A 21,878-nucleotide genomic window follows, 5' to 3' on the forward strand; every position below is an offset into this window, starting at 1 on the left:
CTTTGCTGGCCATATTGTCTCCGTGGCAACCGCTGATCTCTGCCAGTGTTAACCAGAAAGCCACCACAGACAGGAGGTACACGAACACACGTGGCTACATTCCAATGAGACCTTGTGAACAACAAAAAAGCAGCAGGCCAGATTCGGGGCATGGGCCATAGATTGCTGACCCCTGGTAGAGACCAATCCAAATTTTTCAAAAGTAATGTTTCCTTATTATTATTTGTATTCGCTGTTCAATGATAGCTCATTTGGTGAGAGATTCCGCCCCCCCACCCCAAAGATCAGAGATGCTTGCCCAGTCCACTGCTGAAATATGCTGGTGGGTGGAAGTCCCTCTATTCTCTTTCCCCAACCCCACCCCCCTGCACGCACGCGCTTCTGCCCACTGCCAAGAAATACACGTGGAGGACTATCTGGCCTGACATCAGGTTCTACTTCTACTGGGTAAGGGTCGGAAAGAGTCTTCAGCGCCCCTATGTGCCAAAGACACCCGACTTCAAAAGATAAGCAAGGTTTTTGTTTGTGTTTAGTGTTACACATAAAAGGCTAAGGGGTGCCTGTGAAAGAACAGAATTCTAGAAGGAGAGAAGGGGAAAGAAAGATAAACAATAACCAAGGATAATGGAAGGGATGGGACAGGGGAAAGGAGGGAGAATGGGAGTAACTGCTGGCATAAGTCACGTCTCCGGTGAGCAAAGCACAGAGAACAGGCCATGTCTCTGCTGCCTCCACAACATGGAAATGGTAATTCACTCTTCTAAAAGGAAGCTTATTCTAAAGGAAAGTCTAGGAAATAATTTTTTAATAATAGATTTCAAGAACTTTGAAGATTCTACGATTTCCCTCTATTTGGGAACAAACAAATCAGCCTGCCACAGTTTTATGGGCTTCTGGCAGAGGACGGAGACCAAGGCCTCTATTACTCATAGCGACAGCAATGGCCAGAGCATGTGCCAGCTCCTGGAGACCGAAGGGCAACGCAGAGTCAGACAGCCAGACGCCGCCTGTGCACACAGTGGGTGCCATTATCAAAGAGAAACCTCAAGCTGAGGCAACCCGAATCTTTCATGATGGGCGGTACGCATACTTGCCCTTTGCTTTGGAGAAAGACATTATCTTTATTAGACTGGAGAGTAAATACACCCACCCTTTGCTCTGGAGGGAGACACTATCTCTACCGTCAAGGCTGTTTTGTGTGCAAAAACCCTTGAAAAGAGGGGGGCCTGAGTGCCTCAGTCAGTTAGGCGTCTGACTCTTGATTTTGGCTCAGGTCATGATCTCAGGGTTCTGGGATCGAGTTCTGAGCCGGGCTCCAAGCTCAGCACGGAGTCTACTTGTCCCTCTCCCTTTGCTCCTCCCCGCTGCTCATACTCTCTCCCTCAAATAAACAAACAAAATCTTAAAAAAAAAAAAAAAAAAAAGGCAACACCTTGAAAAGATAGTCCAGAACAAAAGCATCCAGTGCTTCTATGCACAAGACATGCAGAAATGCAAGAGACCCATGGGAAATTTATCTCCCAGTGAAGAACCCAACTTTTCAAAGCTTTTCTTCGGAGTTTGTGTTAACAGTCACTCAGTCCGCTTACCCTGTGGAGGCAGCTACTTGAATAAAAATGAATTGATAATAAACTTAGAAAATTGCCTCCTTGTTTTCTTTTCCAGATTCCACAGAGAACTCAACTAAATCAAGGAGAGCAAGACTAACTGAGTCAGTTGTTAATTGGCACATGATATTGGAGGAGAAGAATGAACAATACATAATTCTTAGACTTCCAAAGACACTGATCAGTGACTTTACTCCAGTAAATCATTATTCTCAGAAACAAAAGATTATGTAAAACCCGTCATAGACCTATTTCAAGAGCTTTTTATGGTAAATCATGTAATGCAAATTGACAGCAAGAGATTAGCAAAATATCATCAATTTTACCAAAAATGAGATTAAAATATTTATAATTTAATACTAATTAACACTGGTTCATTAAAATCACTTCTCTGGCCATATTTTTTAATACTTACACAAATGTGCAGGTGCATCATGAACACACCCCACATACACACATGTTCTGTGTGTCACAAAGAAAATTCACCAAAGTTCAAATACTTTCTAAGGAGTCCATTAGGCTAGTCTATCAGAGCCAACTCATTGTTAGGTTTATGTGTAATTCCAACAAGCATTTTTGTATGACACTGGATAGAATAATGGTTAAGATCATGGACCACAGAACCAGAATTCTGAATTTCAGGTCCCTGCTCTCCTACTTGTAAGCTACATGACTTTGGGCAAGTTACTTACTCTTTCTCCGCTTCGGTTTTGCCATCTGAAAAAGATAATAATAGTGTTGACCTACTTGGGTAATTGGGGAAATTAAATGAATAAACACACTACTTAGAGTGGGGTCTAGTACATGGTAAGAGTGGTGTCAGCTCGGATCTGGTGCGTCTGCCCACAGAAGATTAGAAAGCTCAAATTGAAATAGAAACTCTATGAAAATCAAGTATGGATGAGCAAGTGCAAGGTACTACACTTTTCAAAAGAGTATGAAAATACCCAAATCGCAGCATTGTGCCACCCCTGAGTCATGATACAACAACCCTTGCTCATAAGAGCCTTGGTGGCTGACACTGTTTTTGAAGATAGTGAAGTAAGTATCTAAAATGACTATGTGCCACGAGACATTCACTCACCACCTTCTTATGAAGCAGAGAAGTGTTTAATATAGTTTGGAAAGGGTCACATCAAAGACAGTTAAATTTAAAAGGTTTAGCTTCAAACATCTGGAAAATTAACTTATATGGATACAGTATTTAACATCATTGCCAGTTCCAGATCACCATATCCATCTATAGAGAAAAGAAACTGACATAAAATGGCTGTGGATTATATGTAGTTAGCTCCTTACCTACAGTCTCAGTACTTATAAAATGCAAATAAATGATTCGTTAGAATGGATATATCAATAACTCGGTAATAATAATTAAAACGAACTTCAGAATTAAATATGAACCATTCAAGAAACGCATATGGTGATGCCTCAATCCCATGAAAAGCTTTAAGTCAATTAGCATTTGATTTTTACCTTTTCGGGAGTCACTGCTACTTAAATTCTACCTCGATAGTTGTTCTTTTTCTGTGGGACCACGTGATGAATGAGGCAGCTTTATCATGATGTACACTTTTTTTTAAATTTTTTTTTATTTTATTTATTTATGATAGGCACACAGTGAGAGAGAGAGGCAGAGACACAGGCAGAGGGAGAAGCAGGCTCCATGCACCGGGAGCCTGATGTGGGATTCGATCCCGGGTCTCCAGGATCACGCCCTGGGCCAAAGGCAGGCGCCAAACCGCTGCGCCACCCAGGGATCCCATGATGGACACTTCTTATTGGCATAAGGTCTCCTACCCTTTTGACTAATTCATTCCAAACTTAAAAAAACTGCAGGAAAGGTAATGTTTCTTTTTCAAATACGTGAGTAAAAGCAAGCAGAGACTGAAAACTAAACTAAAGTCTGCTGTATTTCATATTTCAGTTTCAGGGAAAGTCTGCTCTAATTATATTTCAAACAACCACACCTATTAAGGTGCTACGGTACATCACATCATCCAGGATGGTCTGGGGCATGTGATACCCTAGTTGACATTGAATACGCTTGAGTGGGAGGGGACTTTGGAAATTAATGAGTTCAACTTCTTAACCTTTAAAAATAGGGCTAAAAAGCACTTCCAGCACAACATCAGCAAAACTGGCAGGGAAAGGACCTCTCACTATTCTCTCTTCCATATAAGCAATGAAAGAACTAGCAAAAATAGTCACAATCGACTTTTTTAGACTCTGAAAATCAACCAAACCTTGTAGCAATCTGCGGAGCCTTATTCAAGAAAAGTACCAGAGGCCCAGTCAGAACAGCAAGCTCTGTCACATTTTAATTAGCCCTACCGCATCTCCTCTCCCCAGCTCTGCAGTAGCCTTGAAAATCAACAGCCCATAATTACAGGGAAACCGGTGGCCTGGAAGCCAGAGGCAACAAACAGCATTGGAGTGCCTTCAAAGCGCCATTCTCAGAGAGCTGTCACTATTTGTCCTATCTGCTGGTGCCCTGGAAGACCTCACTGGCAAGGCTGTTTTTCTTTGAACCTGATTTGGAGCTCTGCCGGGGCAACAGCCTTTTCCCTGAGGGTGTTTGTCAGAAGCAACCAGACAAACACTGAGGCTGCCCGAGGCAGTGCATAATAATTGCACACACTGAGCTAGTCAAAAAGCCGAAGAGGAAAATCTGGGGGCATGAGTAGCCCACAGGGACCTTGGCCAAGCTCTGGGAGATCTGGAGATCTCACAAGTGACACGCACGGGAGTAGGGCAGTGCTGCCCAGGGCTGTGGACATGCTAAGGGAAGAAAGGAAGGCAGTCAGGTCTTACCTCTGGCTAACTTGGAGCTCTGGGAACCCATGACAGGGACTGGGAGGCTTTCTGGTTTCAGGCCTCTAATGGAAATCTCTGTTGATTCATTAACTGATCCCTGAATTAACTGAGCAGACCTCAGTGGCCACACATGACAAAGAATACAGGCTTCACAGAATTCGTTCAGGAAGTTATTAATGAGCAAGCAAACAAAAGACTTTGCGAGGGGGAGGAGAGTCTGGTTTCCAGAGTTGCCACATTATATGGTTTAAAATGTCTAGTTCTCAACAACAATAACAAAAGTTATAAGACGTGCAGAGAAAGAAAAAAAGATGGCTCATATACACACACAAAGAGCCTTCAAGAAAATGCCCTTCTAATGAAAGGAATTCCCTCACTAGACAATCCTGTCCACCCTTGAATAACACTAATTCTTCAACTTTTCCTTCTTGGAACCTGTCTTCTTAAATGAGATGTGTTGGTCCTGGTTCTGCTCTCAGATGATCTCTTTTCCATAAGGTAGACAGCCGGATCTGAAGAGCCATCACTTTCTCTGGAACTATTCTCCAAGCTAAATACTCCTAATTCCCTCAAGTTTTCTAAATACATACACTTCCTCAGATCTATTGAGCTCTTTCTGGATTGTGCTGATTTGGTCAATCTTTCTCTGAAAATAACACTGATTTTTAACTTTAAGAAACTAGAAAATGCAGGAAAAGTATTAAGACAACCAAGGCTGTTGTGAATGTTTGGATCCTGGGCAAACAGTTTTTCAAGGTTCCCTAGAAGTGTGGACATGGGATTGTATCACATGATACAGGGTCAGGACCTGGCCTCCTTCCGGATCTCGGGGATGATCTGACACTGTGTCCAGGTGGGCAAGGGTTGCTTATTCAAAGCAAAGGCCGAGATCCCTCAGTTTTTATACCAATATGGCAGCCCTAACGCTACCTTGTTTAGTTTACAAAGTACGTAGGTAACCCCTCAAACAAGACAGAATTTTAAGACTTTCTTTTTCAGAATTTTAAGACTTAAGTTTGTTATCAGAGTTCATTAAATACAGGGGTGCCTGGGTGGGTCGGTCAGCCTTGGCCTTAGGCTCGGGTCGAGGATAGAGCCCTGCTTCCAGGACCCCCAGGTCAGGCTCCCTGCTCAGCGAAGATCCTGCTTCCCCCTCTCCTTCTGCACTGCGACCCCCGTCCCTCCTGCTGGTGCTCTCTTGCTCCCTCTCTCTCTAAATAAATAAATAAAAAATCTTAAAAAAAAAAGAGAATTCATTAACAACAAATCTCTCTGTATTGTACATAATTTAATTTTGTTTGATGATGACCCAGATGGTTCTGTAGCAACTTGCAGCATATCCAGCGTCACTCTGAATATTCGTGCATCACTTACACAATTACTTAAAAGTGAGGGATTAACTTTCCAAAAGAACATCCCTCTTCCTGAGGATGGTATTTTTCAGATCCCTGTGCAAGCACTGTCCTCTTCGGCCACTCTCAACTCTTCACAGAAACAGCTCAGGGCTGATGGCCCATGCTCCATGGCCCTCAGTGAAGTAATTCACTCTGAACGCAAGTTGTGAGCTTATTTTCAGCCACTCAGATAATCATGCGTGAGGTTTACACTTTTCAGTGTAAATGTGGACTTTTATTGAAAAACAAGACCCTAAGTCTAGGGAAGGAAAAAAAATACAGATGTATCTCTATATCCTCTATTGTACTATTCATAGAGACTTAGTTGCATAAACAAACATTTCTGTTGAGTGAGTCAAAGAGGAAACAGAAATGTTAGAGTTCAAAACTGCATTCCATTTCACAGAGGGTGTTTGATTCAGAATTGGAAAGAACTGAATTACACATGAAATACTCTTACAGTTGATTTACGTTGAATATTTTTTCTTCTTAAATAAAGCTATGTTAGTCCTACATTAATAACTTCAGAAAATTCAGAGGTATGATTAAGTATATTGGCTCACCTACTTTGCTCGCCGCAGGATTAAAATTCTGCTCAACTATTAACTGCAAATAATAACACGATTTTTATCAGAGAAAAAAAAATCACTAATCCCTACATCTCGTAGGATCTATTGGAAGGCATGTCAGGATGCCTGATGTCACTTGAGGAAATGATATACTTGAAATTATGCTCTGATCTAGCTCCAGAATGATTTTCTAAAATTAGAAGAACCCCTTGGTCTTTTAGTACTCACTATTCACAGGCCACATAAAAAATTAGGCAGACTTCTAATCAGCTTATGAAGATGAAGTATAAATAAAATCTTGGTGCCAATCCATGTGAGTATTGATATTTTTCTAATGGATGTTTGGTAATAAACATGACTCTCCAAGTTTGAAATGACTGCGTTAATTATCAGTTACACAGATAAAATCTTCAGCCTTATTTCTTCAAAAATTAAAAAACTGAATGCAGCTCATGAGTCCACGAGCTTTACACAGGTGGAACAGACGTTCCCCACTGATAAACCTACGTTGCTGTGAGGTAAGAAATGCTTCCTTAAAAAAAAAAAAAAATTTAAATAGCAAGTAATAAAATTCACCATAGGACTCCCTGTTCTCTTAGGAGTAAGGCTAACCAAACCCATGCATAGGAAATGCAGTAGAGAAAGTCTTCCTATTTCTTTTTTAAAATTTTATTTATTTTTATTTTCTTATTTTGAGAGAAAGAGCAGAGAGAGAGAGAGAGCTCACAAGAGCAGTGGGGAGGGACAAAAGGAGAGGGTGAAGCAGGCTCCCCGCCGAGCAGGGCACCTAGTGCCAGGCTCCAACCATCCACCCAGGACGCCGCGATCATGACCCGCACTGAAGGCACTTAACCGACGGGGCCACCCAGGGCCCCAAGCCCTATTTCTTAATGCCAGTCCCTCATATCTCATCTGGTTCTCTCAATATCCTCACTGGGTAGACAATCACCAAATTCAAAAGATTGCATCTATGGGACATTTTTCACCTTTACAGAAAGATGTGGTTGAAAAGAGACCCTAGTCAGGAGCCCAGACAATGCGGTCCTCCCTTGCCAGGTCAGCTCCAGCAGGAGGCATTCCATGGCCAAGGGGGCAGTAGTACACACAAGCTGCTCCTTCACACGCTCTCGTTGGGCCCCTGGCCACCTCCATTTCGTCCCTGAAACCCTGACCTGAACATCTCCTTTCAGCAGCACAGATACAGAACACCAGCAAATGCATACTTTCTTGTGTTTACGACCAAGACTGGGCACGCTTTGGCTAGTTAAAAATCCAATCAATCCTAGATCGTTAATTGTTCTATTTCCTTTAATAAATATGTTAATAAATTACAATTATTACTGTCATTCCTGTCATTAGCAACCACCACATACAGAACATTTGTGTTTATTACATGCCGCGTGGTTGGCAAAGGGTTTCTCATTAGGAAGCTCGACTCGTCTGTGTAATAGTAGAATGAGGTAGGTACTGTCATTTTCTCATTATACAAATAAAGACGTGGAGGTTCACAAGTGAAAAAAAATCTACAAACACGCGGCTTGCTCCTCACCATGTGCTCCACATCTCAAAATTTTAGTGTCTGAAACCATGGGCTTTGGAATCAAAGAGATCCACCAGGTTAGGTCATGCGCAGCCCCCTTGCGCCTCACTTTTCTTATCTGGAGAATGGAGATAATAATATATGCCTTCATGGAAATATTTTAGGGCTTAAACAAGGTCATGTGTGTTCACGGAGCTTTATACTTGTGTATCTTATTTGAAAAACTTCCCAGGTATACTCACCAATCCCTAATTTACTTGACGTCTCCACTATGGTAGTATTTGCTGTAAGCAGGTACTGTTACAGATGTGAATTCACTCTCCAGACAAGCCTGATGGGGCTTCTTTGGTCACCCGCATTCTCCAGGTGAGAAAAATGAAGCCCAGAGACAGGAAAACCTTGCCCGAAGTCACACAGCAGGTAAAGGGCGGAGCAAAGATGTAACCTCCCGAGTCCCGCTAACTTCTGGATCATGCTTCTTCCCTCTATAGAAAACACATTCCTGGGCCCCTGTCCTTCCCTGAGACTTCCAGGACACTGCTTTCCATTTCTCCTCGGGCTCCAACAGGTGGGTCTCGTCCTCTGAACTCCATGGTGCCATTCCCCGATTTCTGTCCCCTGCCGCGTAATCACCCCATCTCTTCGTGAGATCTCGTCTCCCGCCACGCGCTCACTGCCTCCCCTCACGGACAGCACCTGTAGACCGCAGTGCCCCCACCTGCTCCAGGCTGTTCTCCATTTCTGCACCTGCTCCCAGCCAGAGACCACGCTGCCCAGCCTCCTTTGCAGCTAAGCAGGGCGGATGTGAGCCGGTGGTGCGTGCAGGGTGGAAGGCGCTGGGTGTTCCCCTGCCCGTGCCCTCCTTCCTCCCACTGCTTAGAACTGGAGAGAAAACAGGAGCAACCTATGAAGCCCCGGTGTCTCGCAGCCTGAGCCCCCCGACGGGTTCATCGGAGATAGAGGGGCTCCCACCTCACCCAGTCCTTGCGTGCAGCATCAGCGCCTCCCTGTGCAGGCCTCACTGAATCCGCATCTCTGCCTGCATCAGGTCTACTGAGCGCAGCCACATGGTGCCCCATGGGCTCCCCAACAGCAGCTTCCTCCCCGTGCTCCCCGCCTCGAGGCCCGAGGCCCGGTCCTCACCTCCACGCCTCCTCCTCGTGCCAACATAATGACCTTGAAGCCCGAATCCAAAACTGTTGCCCTCCTTTCAGGTCAAAATATTCTAATGGCTCTCCTGGGAGTAACGCCCTAAAGGCCAAGTGTGCAAGGCTTCCTTAACAAAGCACGGGAAGGGGAGCTGAACAGTGAACAGGTAACAGGGAACCACACCTGAGCTGCGTCGGAGAGAGGAAAGGAAAAGAGGGACACATGTGCGGGCCTGAGGCCAATCCCGCTGGGCGGCTGGAAGCTCCGTCAGCTCAAGCAGCCTGACGATCGCAGGGGTGCTGGGCCCACACAGCAGACTGGTCCCACGGGCCGGGGGAGGCACAGGGACCACCGCGGGTTGTGGGCCAGGCGCTGCCGGCTGCTGCAGAGGAGGTAAAGTGTCAGCGGAGAGGGGGGAGCATCTCCGACTCGCAGACAGAACCTCCTGGGGACATTCCAACCAAGTGACCACTGGGCCTGGGAGCTACCTACGGCCCAGGGTCCGGGCAGGCGGCTCTGGGCTCATGTCCCTGAGAGCAGGCTCCTTACTCGCGAAGCCTTCTGTTCATTGCAATACCTCAAGCCATAGACATGTTGGCCTGTCTGGCGAACTGCTCACAGGCCTCAGCGTGACACGCATGACACGCGTGCAGCAGCAGGGCAGACAGGGCCCTTCGTTCCGCACCCGCTCGCCCTGCCAGCACCTCCGCCTGCCATGCCCCTGCCCACACGCTGTCGTGTTGCTGCCACCGGAGAACCACTAGGCCAACACTTAGGCCTTGACAGTGCTGTGCGAGCAAATTACAAAGTCAAAGTCGTGTCAATTTGTCAACACAGAAATACGGCCTCGACTTGCCTAAGTGGCGACAGGACAAGAATGTGAGGGCAGAGATGCCCCCCAACAAGAAGGGCGTAGATCATAAAGCAAATGCCACCTGCCGATAACAAGGGGCACAGAGGAGGCGAGGAGGACGGGCCCCCCATCTGTGAGGGACGACAGCACGAGCTCACGACTCTCAGCTCACACGGCAGTCAACACACAACATGGAGAACAAACACTTCAGATGAACCGTGGTTAAGGGTATCGCCTCGGCTCTTGATCTTGGGGTCGTGGGATGGAGCCCCACGTAGGGCTCTGCACTCAGTGTGGAGTCCGCTGGAGATTCCCTCTCCCTCTGCCCCTCCCCCTTGTGCCTTCACGCTCACTCGCTTGCTCGTCCTCTAAAATAAATAAGTAAATCTTAAACAAGGTACAAGAGCCACCCCACATAGTTCACTGTGGGCTACCCCCACCTTTTACTGGGAGGATACCGGGGGGAGCCTCCCAATATGCCTGGTGCTTTCCGTTAGCACTACAGACCCGCACGCACTTGTCACTATCGGGGCTATTCGTCTGGTCAACGGGGGCTTAGGGAGACCACATCCCGCCACTTCCCACGCTCCCTGCCCCCCCCCCCATCATCCTGTTTGTAGATGTTTTCTGTTACTCAGAGAAGAAATTTTAAAAAAACACTCAAAGAGGCAGAAATGGTTTGGGGCTAAATTACTTGTCCCAAAGGGAATCATAAAGAATATTTGCTATTCAAACCCAACATAGCATGAACAGACACAGACGGAAGGTCTGAGAGGAAAGGGTTCCAAAGGCCGTGTGGAAACCATCTCTCTGTCCGGCCCTCCTATAATCTGCCGTGAAGGCCATTTCTCTGAAGCAGCACCCAATCTCTTTTCATAGTGCTGTTTCTTCTAACTACAGAAGGAAGAAAGGGGTCTTTGGGGTGCATCTTACTGTGTCCTCTGTTCCTCTTTGTCTTTACGTTTTGAGTTGGTCCATCTGCAGCAGGGCCTGCTGTCAACCTACTGGCTTCCATGCACTTTTCTTGAGGTGGCAAACGGAGGAGAAAAATGGCATTTCAGTCCCCTTGAGATTTGGTATCTGGGGTAGCGAACCCTGCAGCCATCTCCACAACCGTGGTTCTTCACACTTCCCAAGCAAAGCTGATGACACCTATGGATCCTAGTCACTGAAAAACATGCCTATCAAACACTGGAAACCATTTGAGCAGAGTCACGTTTCTCTTGAAGCCACCCAAGAAGAGCACAGGTTCAGGGCAAGAGGTTGGGGGTCCCTCGCCATGAAGCCCTTTCCTCTGCCAGCCTTCTTTGTTTTTCTGTCTCTCTGGTTTTTCTCTTCCAGGTCAGGTGTAGACAGAGAACTTCAGTAATGGTACGGTAGAGAGCTCAGCAAGTAAGAGAGGGAAGAGACGCAGCCCAGTCCTGCATCCCGTCAACTTACACTCTGAGTCTGAAATCTGGCTGTGGCCATGTCTCACACCTTGTGTTTGGAGATTGTGTTTACACCAACGACCCCATGAGATTAAGCAGTCAGTACTCACTGGACTAGGCCACCTCTGGGTGAGCTTTGCCACTTGTAGTTCCTTAGGTTAAAAAAAAAAATTCTTCAGCGGATCTTTGCATGGCCACCTCCTTCTCGTCGACTGTTCTCTGCTCAAATGTCCTTCCTCCAAGAGCAGGTTCCCAGCCATCCTAAGCAGCTCCCTCACCAGGAAAGCCGTTCTCTAGCACATGACCCTATTCAGAGTCTTCAAAATGCTTTCACCACCACCTGAAATTATTTGTTATTGCTGTTTTGATCTCGCTAAATGTCTGCATTCCCAACTGGAATAGGAGCTATACGGGAGAGGTTTTGGTCTGTGACATTCTCTGCTGTGTCCCCGGCCTTCACAATAGCACCTGGAGCCTGGGAGGCACTCACAAAACACGGTGCATTAACCAACGTGATGGAACTGAACCGATGACGACAGACACCTGCACCCGTGATGTTTATGCCTACACTTTTACACAAGTGTGTAGCTCACTACAGGCACTGGAGGACCTGTGTACCAAACCTGACAATACCTCTGATGGGGTATTGTGCAATTGTTGCTATCTTTCTGCTCTGTCCTTTTTCACAGATTTCAAATGTGTCATAAAATATTACTGGGTCAGGGACCATGCAGGCCACCAGATGGTTGAGAATGATTTATTTCCTTGATTTCAGACTACTGAAGAAAGACTGCAGGAAAAAAAAAAAAGGCAGTTCTTATCTCTGAGCTTACAGAATTTATGAAAGATAAAAGGGACCTTGAAGTTCATCTAGTCCAGATCCACTCTTAATTTAAAAACCTATTCTACCCACCAATGACATGGTTATCTGACCTTGGCTTTAATATTTTTAGTGATGAGACACTCATTATTTTACAAAAGAAGCTGTGTCACAATTGGACGGATTTTGATGAGCAAGGTCTTCCTTCTATTGATTCAAAATTTCCTTCCTGTAACGTCTGGCCCTTGGAGCAACAATGAGTAAGTCTAGTTCCTGCTCTGAATGATGAACTTTGAAATATTTGAAGACATCTGCAATATCTCCCCCTACTATCTGCTGCTTCAGAATAAGCAACATAAATAACTCTAGCTGTCCCTCACTTGTTCCTCCCTGTAAGACCCCTCGTCTTCCAGGTGGATGGTCTCTGGGCACTCTTCAATTAGGAAACATATGTTCTCCAGGGCAAAGTGGAATTAAGTCTTATTTTTAATGATGGATTTAATTGTGCTTGTGCCATAAAGCTACTAAGTGATCCACTTTTGTAAGTCAACTATGCATATAATTATACAGTATATCATTACCAATACCAGCATCTGTTATTAATTATAAAATGTAAAAGCAGATTCACTCTGATATAATGAGCCTCCATCTCCATGGGAAGTCTAAAGAACATCTCATAAGTGACAATGCCAGCTTGCTCCTGAAAGTCTTTTGATGAAAATATGAAAAAGCCTTTAAAATAATCTGGCTCCTCAACTTGCACACGCACAGTCAGGTGGCTTCTTTCGATCTCAAAATTCATGGAATAAGCAATTATAGGCAGCCCGAACGTCAGGCATTCATTCCGCTATAAACACCACTAGTGGAAATAATCTAAGACAAAGTAGTAAACACGAATTGCATTTTTATAGCAAGAAAATTTTATCAAATGCTTACTGAATGCTTTCCAGGTAAGCAAAGCACAACTGAAGTGACTCTGTCCATATTCAGACTTTATGGGAAGATCTGGTAAGTGGATTCCTGTTTTGCCATTCTTAGGATCAATATGGTTGGTTATGATCATACTGTCACAGTATCAATGGCTATGATCATACTATCAGTACCAATCACTAATGAAGGTAGAGATCATTATACACAGTGTTGCAGCCCAATGTTTTCCCATATTGACCTGCCACTCCTAAAAACTAACAAATGGATTAAGTTCCCACGAGGAGAGTTGATGGGTTTCAATCCACATCTACACTTACAATCTACACTGTAATCATCTGTGTCTTCAAAAACTAGTGGTGAGCTATAACATACTGGAATATCCATGATGATGTCTGATTGAATAATATCTCGGAAATATTAAGCACTGTTTTCTGTTTCATGGAACGAACAGGGCTTTAACTGTTGAACTTGGTGGTTGACCATCCTTATTTCAGACTTTCCCCCGGGGGTTGGGGGGGGGGGGGGAGATGTAGCATCATCACGGAAAACGCAGAGACATTGACCCAGTAATTCTTTGATTATCTTTTCAAATAAACAACCAGAGTAATTCAGTTGTTTCGACAATTTGTGTTATGAGTTGTGTTCCTTCCAAATGCATATGTTGAGGTCCCAAGCCCCAGAATCTCAGAATGTGATCTTATTTGGAAATAGACTCATCGCCAATATAATTAGGTAAGGTAAAGTCATACTGAAGAAGGGTGGGCCTCTAAAGCAGTATGACTGGTGCCTTTATGAACAAGGTGGTATCTGGGGATATACACACACAGGGACAACGCCATGTGAAGACGAAGCCAGAGATGGGGTGATGCTTCCACAACCAGCAAACACCAAAGATTGCCATCAAGCCACCAGAAGCTGCATGACGGGCACGGAACAGATTTTGTCCTAACACTCCTGGAAGGAACCACACTTGCTGACACCTTGATCTCAAGCTCTCCAGCCTTCAGCACTATGGAGCAATACGCATCTGCGGCTTAAGCTGCTCCTTTTGTGGTGCTTTGTTACAGCAGCCCTAATACTAATACTGTTCTGAATCTCTTAAAACATACTTGGCACGTTTCTTTGTGGAACATCTTCCAAAGCACTTTGCTCTGGATGTGCTTAATGTGGCATAGTCTTGACCTCTGAGATGAAATTTTTAACAGCCAAAAGCTATTCATGTCTCAGATATAAATATGATGGATCATTTGCATAGGCAATCCACCATCGTTTTCAAATAGGCTAATTTACAACCATAAATTAATGAAACTGATTTTTGTGCATCTCTACAACGGACTTTGGCAGCCTAAAGGATGTTCTGAACAGTAACAGTATTTCTAGGGAAAAAAAGGTATAACCTCCTAAGGTAACTATCTTGAAATACATATAAAAATGCATGTTTTATAAATCAGGATATTCCGTTTTAAAGTTTCACTTTATAGCTACACTATACACATGTGTAATATGTTATGAATAGCATGAGTTGTTACTTTATGATAAGCCAGAGGTTTTTAATAGTGCTTTCGATGCCCAGACGCTTGACTGAAGATATTTCTGGGAAATGAGCCCAGCCCTTCAGCCTAGGCAGCCTCCCTTCCATCTGATTTACATTTTGAGCTTCCATTGTAGATCAAGACTACAATAAAATTTTCTGTAATGTGGAAATGTCTTATATCTGCATTGTCTAATACAGAAGCTGCTAGTCTCAAGTGGAAATGCAGCTATTTCAACAAAGGAAATGACATTTTTATTTTTATTTAATTTTTATTTAAATGGCCACATGTAGCTATTGGCTACTATACTGGATGGCATAGTTCTAGATTTTATTTTGAATTTAGATTCTGCTAACAAAGTTTGAAAATCACTGCTAAAAACTAGCAGAGTAGGAAACTTCTGCTAATAAAGGAATAATTGATGATTCGGATAAATTCTCCCAGAAAACACAGACGTGCAACTTTCTGGGGCATGTGACGAATGATCTTAAACCCAGCGAGTATGTAGCTCCATTAAATCTGCCAACTAGAACTAACATCGCTGATCATTAGCCAGTAGGGGGAACTGAAGAGTAGAAGACAGCATTTTCCCTGGAGAGTGGGATTTATTACTTTTTTTCCTACACATGTTTTTAGTCTATGTCGGGGCCCTAAAATAAATATTCATGTTCGGGAACTCCAAACCTTGCCTTCTCGAACATCCAGAGGTCTTTACACACACTGCATGCACCTGTTATCAAAGAATCCCTAGGAGGCAATAGAAATTGGTTCTAGAAGATACAGTTGAAAATCTAACTGATTCTACACCTAGTCTTTCCCAATTTCCTTTGTTAACATGTGATAAGGTTCAGATTTCCATATTGATTTTTAGCTTTACCTTACTTCTCCACATACCAGAGAAAAATCTTAAGGGCCTTTATATTTAGACAGAAGAGGAAAATTTCATTGGTATGTCGTTGATTCTTTACTTGAAAAGCATTATGAGAAAACTTGTATGCATGTTAAGTTAACCACACAGGGCCTTACCTCTTGGTAAAGGTCACTGAGATCTTCCTGGTGGGCCTGTTTGGAACATCCTGGGAATTCCCTAACACAACAGGAATCTGGGGGCCAGTCCATCTCTGTCATCTCCAGCCAGTCAGTGAAGTACACCACTCCACAGCATTTAAACTGAAAAAAAAAAAAAAAGAAGAAGAAGAAGAAGAAGAAGAAGAAGAAGAAGAAGAAGAAAGAAAGAAAGAAAGAAAAAGAAAAAGAAAAAGAAAAAGAAAAAAAGAAAAAAAAAAAAGACTGGTCAGGCTCAGAAACTACAAAAATATTTTCTTAACTTACAGAAGACTAAACGTTAGATTTCTTACATTTTTGTGCCCAGAGCTACACTCATTCCTGTCATCACCTAATGCTATATGTACATTCTAAGCTGACGACAGAAATGTAGTGAAGGACTCCACAGTGGAACAATTCTGAACAGTAATGCTTATAACACAAGCAGTCAGATCAGGCACGGCTGAGTCTTTCCCCAGCTCTAGATCTTCTACAGGTGATCACGTAGCAATAAATCCAAAATGCACAGTAACCAAACTACTAGCTGGAATCTTATATCCATCATTTAACCTCTAGCCACTACAGAACAGTTGATCAGTCTATTCGTGTATCACCTAATACCAATTTAACTGCTTAACAAATCCAAATATTAAAGTAAAAGTTTCCATAATCTTGGTAGAAAGAGTTGTTGACCAAAAGCGCACATCACAAAAATCACCCGACTTGAATTCATTAGCCAGTAGATTTTCAAAAAGTTTTTGAGATATAAACTCAGGTTGGGCCAACAAATGTTTATGTAAATGAACTAGAGTCTTGAAATAAAGTATCGTATTCTAGCACCATCAATGCAGAAGAAATGATGTGCCTGCAGCTTGAAAAAAATTGGATTTAAGAAAAGCTACGTTGTCTTTTGGTCTTTTTTTGTCTCATTTCACCAGGGATTAGCAAAAACTTTCTCTGCTCAAAGTTTAGAAATACTGCTTAAGGGACATATGTAGATTAGGTTAAGAATAATTAGCTATGATAATTTTCTGCCCTTGGGTAGAAGGAGTTCCTCTTCCCTATAGTCAAAAACAAGGACTCTGGGCAATCACTGAGAAGAATTTTGCCAAGAGTGACTGGCTCTGCAAATTATGTAGCACAACAGACCAATCTGTGCCCAGGATTAACACCATATCACAATCTACCATTTCAAAATCCGACAAAAATCTAACTATGAAGATTTCTGAACTTCTCATGTAAAAAGAAACAAGGAAAATACTAAAAATGATTTTGCATTCATTTGCCTACATATCTAACTTTAAAAAAATCATCCTAAATGAGGAATTGCTCATGTTACAATTAATATACTACAATTTTCTGAGAAACATTTCTTAAATATCTTTTGTAAACTTGTTGTAAAAGCTACAGAGGTACCACAAACATCACAAATTAAGTCAAACATAATTTGACATCATGTATTCTACATAAGTCAATGAATCCATTGAAAACATATGTAGTAAAAAGGTTTCACCTTCTAAAAATCATAAAGTACTACATTTCGAAGTCAGGCTTTTTAAATCCTTGCACTCAGAGAAAACCTACTTCTCTCATTTCCTAAGGACATGTGTTTTTCTACATTGAGGACAAAAGTACAGTTCTTGGAACTCAAACTCCATCCACAATAGAACAGCCCATTTATCTGGCCTTGTCAGGAAATGAGGTGCTCCATAGAAATGACTTTTCCAAATAACTTGAGCATACCATGTTCAGTGCCAGATGTATTTTTTTAATTTTAATAAGTCACTGAGATATTTTTTTTCTTTTTACATAGTTGTTTCTCTGTGTCAACAGAAGATACTAAATTGGAACTGAATGTTTTCCTGGAAACTCCCCTACGTCATTATGGCATGCACATGACTAGATCTACATCTCCTTGCAGTTTCCCACCATTAAAATCACAGTGTGAGATAAAGCCACTTTTGCCTGCATCCAGTCAAACTGAAAAATACCACCACTATTTTACATAAGTGGAAGGTGAGGTTCTCACAGGTTGAATGACCTGTGGAGACCACAGACCAGTGTGTTGCACAGCCTACTTATTCCAAAGCCTGTTTCCCAACCATTAAGTTAAAATAAGTAAGTACATGCATTTTTAAGAATCAGTTTTATGGGGCACCTGGGTGGCTCAGCGGCTGAGCGTCTGCCTTCGGCTCAGGTCGTGACCCCGGGGTCCCAGGATCAAATCCCACATCGGGCTCCCCATAAGGAGCCTGCTTCTCCCTCTGCCTGTGTCTCTGCCTCTCTTCTGGTGTCTCTCATGAATAAATAAATAAAATATTTTTTTAAAAATCACTTTTTAAAAAGATATTAAATAAAGATCTCTAGGGCTTAAGTGAGAGCCCACTACAGTGAGGTACATACATGCACAGAACTGCACTGAACGGGTCGTCAGGACAACTGGGGCCTGACGAGGTCACTCTTAGCTCCACAATTTATTTGGGGGGTGGGGTGTTATGGGCTGATCTGTGTTTCCCCCCTTCCAAAGTTCATGTTGAAATTCTAACCCCCATATTTGGAGATAGGATCTTTACAGAGGGAATTAAATGAAAACAAGGTCACCAGGGTCACTAGGGTGGGTTCTAGTCCCATATAAGGGATGTCCTCCTTATAAGAAGAAGAAATTTGAACACAGAAACATATAAAAGGAAGATGACGTGAAGACACAGGGTTGAGACTTGTCTACAAGCCCAGGAGAAGAGCCTCCAAAGAAATCAACCCTGCTCACCTTGATCTCAGACTTGCAGCTTCCCAAATTATGAGACGATACACTTCTATTGTTTCAGCCACCCAGTCTGTGATCATTTATTACCGTCACAGCCCTAACAGACTGACACAAGGGGTTTTAAAAAAGACTCTTTCAGGGTGACCAGAGGTCTCCACCCTCCTTTTGTATGAAACAGGCCTGTGATATGGAGGAGGGAACTTAACTATGCAACAAAGCTAAAAAATATGTGGTATTGTTTGCTGTTCTGTACGCTGTCCATCTGGATGGAACCCCTCTTCATACCACTGGGGAAAAACTTGCTTTGTTTTTTTAACCTGGATTATCATGGTCCACATCAGAAATCCCAGAAAATAAAGAGCTCTGGGCAGCTTCAACCCAGGCCAGTAGCTGAACACAGCTTACTATAAATTCCCTAACGTCTCACCTATTTTCCCTCTATGTTGTTTTTAGTACAAATGAATGGTAAACAAACAAAGCCAGGAAGCATTTAAATAAATAGGAAATCTGTGTTACAATGATAATTTTCACCATCTAACACAAAGAGCCAGATTTGGAGATTATCCTGGACTTAAATTTCTGCCCGCATCCCAGACAGAGTAACTGCGCAGAGAGCTGGACATCCATCAGGTGAGACACTGATTCTCACAGGCTTCGCGGCCAGCTCGAAAAGAAATGAAACGGGTATACTTGGTCACCCGGGAATCTCTGACCACAGGAAATAGCTTGGAAGAAGAGCGTGGTGTGAAGCAAGACCAGTGGTGACCTTCAAATCACCAGGTTTTAAACATGTACTTATAGTCTGTGTTTGAGAAGACAACTGGACGCGGGGCTATGTGGACATCAGGTAAGAAAAGCTAAAAGCACCTATGCTTTGTAATAACCAGGAGCTAACTGAGCTCAAACTCATGATCCCATTTAATCTGCTCAACAACCCAAGGAGGCAGGGTACTTTTATTATGCCTATTTTACAGGCCAGGAGACTGAGGCTGAAAGAGGCTAAGTAAATTATAGAAGCTCATGTAATAGCAAGTAGCAGACCCAGAATTTGAACCAAGATCCTTCTGACTAGAAAGCTCATAATGATACACTGACGCTTCATTCCCACAAGAGAGCCATTATTTAAAAAAAAAGAAAAAAAAAACTGTTTAAAACAAAGACAGCTCTAGAAGTCATGAAAAATTATCTATTCAAGTAAGAGTTGGCGATTTATCAAGAAACACTCATAAAAAGGAAATCTCACAGTAGTTTAGCAAAATGGCTTTTAAGAAATTCTTAAAATATACGTGAACCATGCGAAATGTAGGGGAAATGGTAGACACAGGAGGAAAAGCAGGGCATGGAGTCACTCAGGGAATTTCTCAATAAAGAATTACACCAGTGCTAACCGAATCACAGGCTTACCTTTTCAGCACAGAGAAAATGACCAACGCCAAAGCTCTGAACATTTGTTTTGAGAGTGCGCCATTTATTCCATCCCCTCTACCTCAGAAATTGTAGCACTTACCTCTCTCTGGAAAAAATTCCAAGCGTGAGTAAGCCACCGGTATCGAGGTAAGCCATAATTTGTCATTCTGGCTTTCAAGGTGACCATGTCGGACCACTGCACTGGCACCTGGAGACAACCAACGAAACATCAACAACTGGAACCCACCAACACACAAACGTCAACGGCGCACACGCTCATACACCTACTGGGAATGTACCGCAATTAGCAAATACTATTCTAAATTTATATTTGTGTGTGGCCTAATTAAGCTTCAAGGTTATTAGCTATTGATTAGCCAATCTCTGTGTGCAGATGTTTACAGTAAAGGAGGAAGTTCTTTACATGAAGCAAAAAAAAAAGCAACATCAGTGAATGCCAAGATCCAGCTGAAGGAACCCACAAAACAAGCAGTTTACTGTGCATCCTGCAGATCCAGCTGACGGGCTCCTTGTAACACACGATCCCCGCCCAGAAATGCCCTTGGATTTGATTTCATAACGCTATGGAGCTGGTCTTTGAATTGACTGCAGACAGTAGGACTAAGATAAAGGGATGAGACTTAAGAAGGGAAAGAACTCAACTCAGGTCAAGCCTTGCTCCAGAATATGTAACTATCTTCCCCCAAATTGGACCCTGGACGCATGCTGGAATTTTAGGAGGAATACCTCTCGAATTAAAGCACATTTTGTGCTTCCGGTCTCAAGTCACCTAGCACGGTGTCCCTTAATCATGACAGAGCTTCAGGTACATGACACAACAGCCGGCCCGAAACCCCGTCATCCTATTGAGCAGCTTCATCTATGGTGCCCGGGGGAACTGACGCACATGTGGAACCAGGTTCAGGGCGCGTAACCTCTGACCTGCGCAGTAACACAGACACGCTTAGCCAAGCAAGCTGGCACCAACTCAAGATCAGGACTATTCTGTGAGCTTATTTTAAAAACTGCAGTATTGGGGCATTCCCGGTGACTCAGCGGTTTAGTGCCACCTTTAATCCAGGGTGTGATACTGGAGACCCGGGATCGAGTCCCACATCGAGGTTCCTGCATGGAGCCTGCTTCTCCCTCTGCCTGTGTGTGTCTCTCTCTCTGTGCCTCTCATGAATAAATGAAATCTTTAAGAAAAAAAAAAAACTGCAGTATCGGGGCGTCTGGGGGGCTCCGCAGTGCAGCCTTGGCCTTCAGCTCAGGGTGTGGCCCCGGGGTCCCGGGATCAAGTCCCCCGCTGGGCGCCCCACAGGGAGCCTGCTTCTCCCTCTACCTGTGTCTCTGCCTCTCTCTCTGGGTCTCTCATGAATAAATAAATAAAAATCCTTAAAAAAATAGTATCAATAGAAGTAGTTTAAAAATTTGAGCACACAAGGTCTTCGTTGTTTTCGGTTGTTCATTTTCTTCTCTACTACTTGGAAATGTACCTACAAAAGAAAACATGCCATGCCGACCCTTGGGCACCCAACTTTGTTGCCCTCAAAATGGTCGTGTTCACATAGTTTCAATCAAGTTCTGGGAACTAAATCAAAACTCAAGCTACTCACTATAAATTATCACTCATATTCTTTTGAGTATGAAATAAATAGAAACAAAGTAAATCTCTAAAAATTTATCATCCAGAACAGCTAACATTACTGGCAAATTTTTCTAAAGAAGGAATAATGAACAGGAGGTGAGGATGTATAAACGACAGAAGGGGGAAACAGACTGATGTCCAATCTCCTGATTTGGTTATTAGAACAGTCTGATTTCAGATTGTATTTTACAAAACAAATATGAGTTGTTTCCCTCTTGTAACCACAATCCATGGGAGACCAAATATGGCAAGACACAGAGGAGATGGTTGAGGTTCTGGCACAAAATCCTGTGATTTGGCCATAAGGGAAAACACACTTACTGGCTTCTTGCATGGAACAGCTAAGAACACAAAGCCCATTCTATGCAAAGGCT

At 43.3% G+C, this 21,878-nt stretch overlaps 1 protein-coding gene across 4 annotated transcripts in view; it reads right to left on the reverse strand.

Moving 5' to 3' along the window:
• Positions 1-21,878, reverse strand: part of TSPAN12 (tetraspanin 12) — a 64,893-nt gene that overhangs the window by 1,775 nt on the left and 41,240 nt on the right. For all 4 annotated transcript variants that reach the window (XM_038557478.1, XM_038557479.1, XM_038557480.1 and 1 more), the window contains exons 6-7: positions 19,957-20,064; positions 15,668-15,811 (exon numbers count right to left, since the gene is read on the reverse strand). In XM_038557478.1, the coding sequence (XP_038413406.1) occupies positions 15,668-15,811; positions 19,957-20,064 (252 nt within the window). The remainder of the gene's footprint in view (positions 1-15,667; positions 15,812-19,956; positions 20,065-21,878) is intronic.

The sequence above is a fragment of the Canis lupus genome, chromosome 14 (assembly GCF_011100685.1).
Source record: "Canis lupus familiaris isolate Mischka breed German Shepherd chromosome 14, alternate assembly UU_Cfam_GSD_1.0, whole genome shotgun sequence".
NCBI classification, from domain to species: domain Eukaryota; kingdom Metazoa; phylum Chordata; class Mammalia; order Carnivora; family Canidae; genus Canis; species Canis lupus.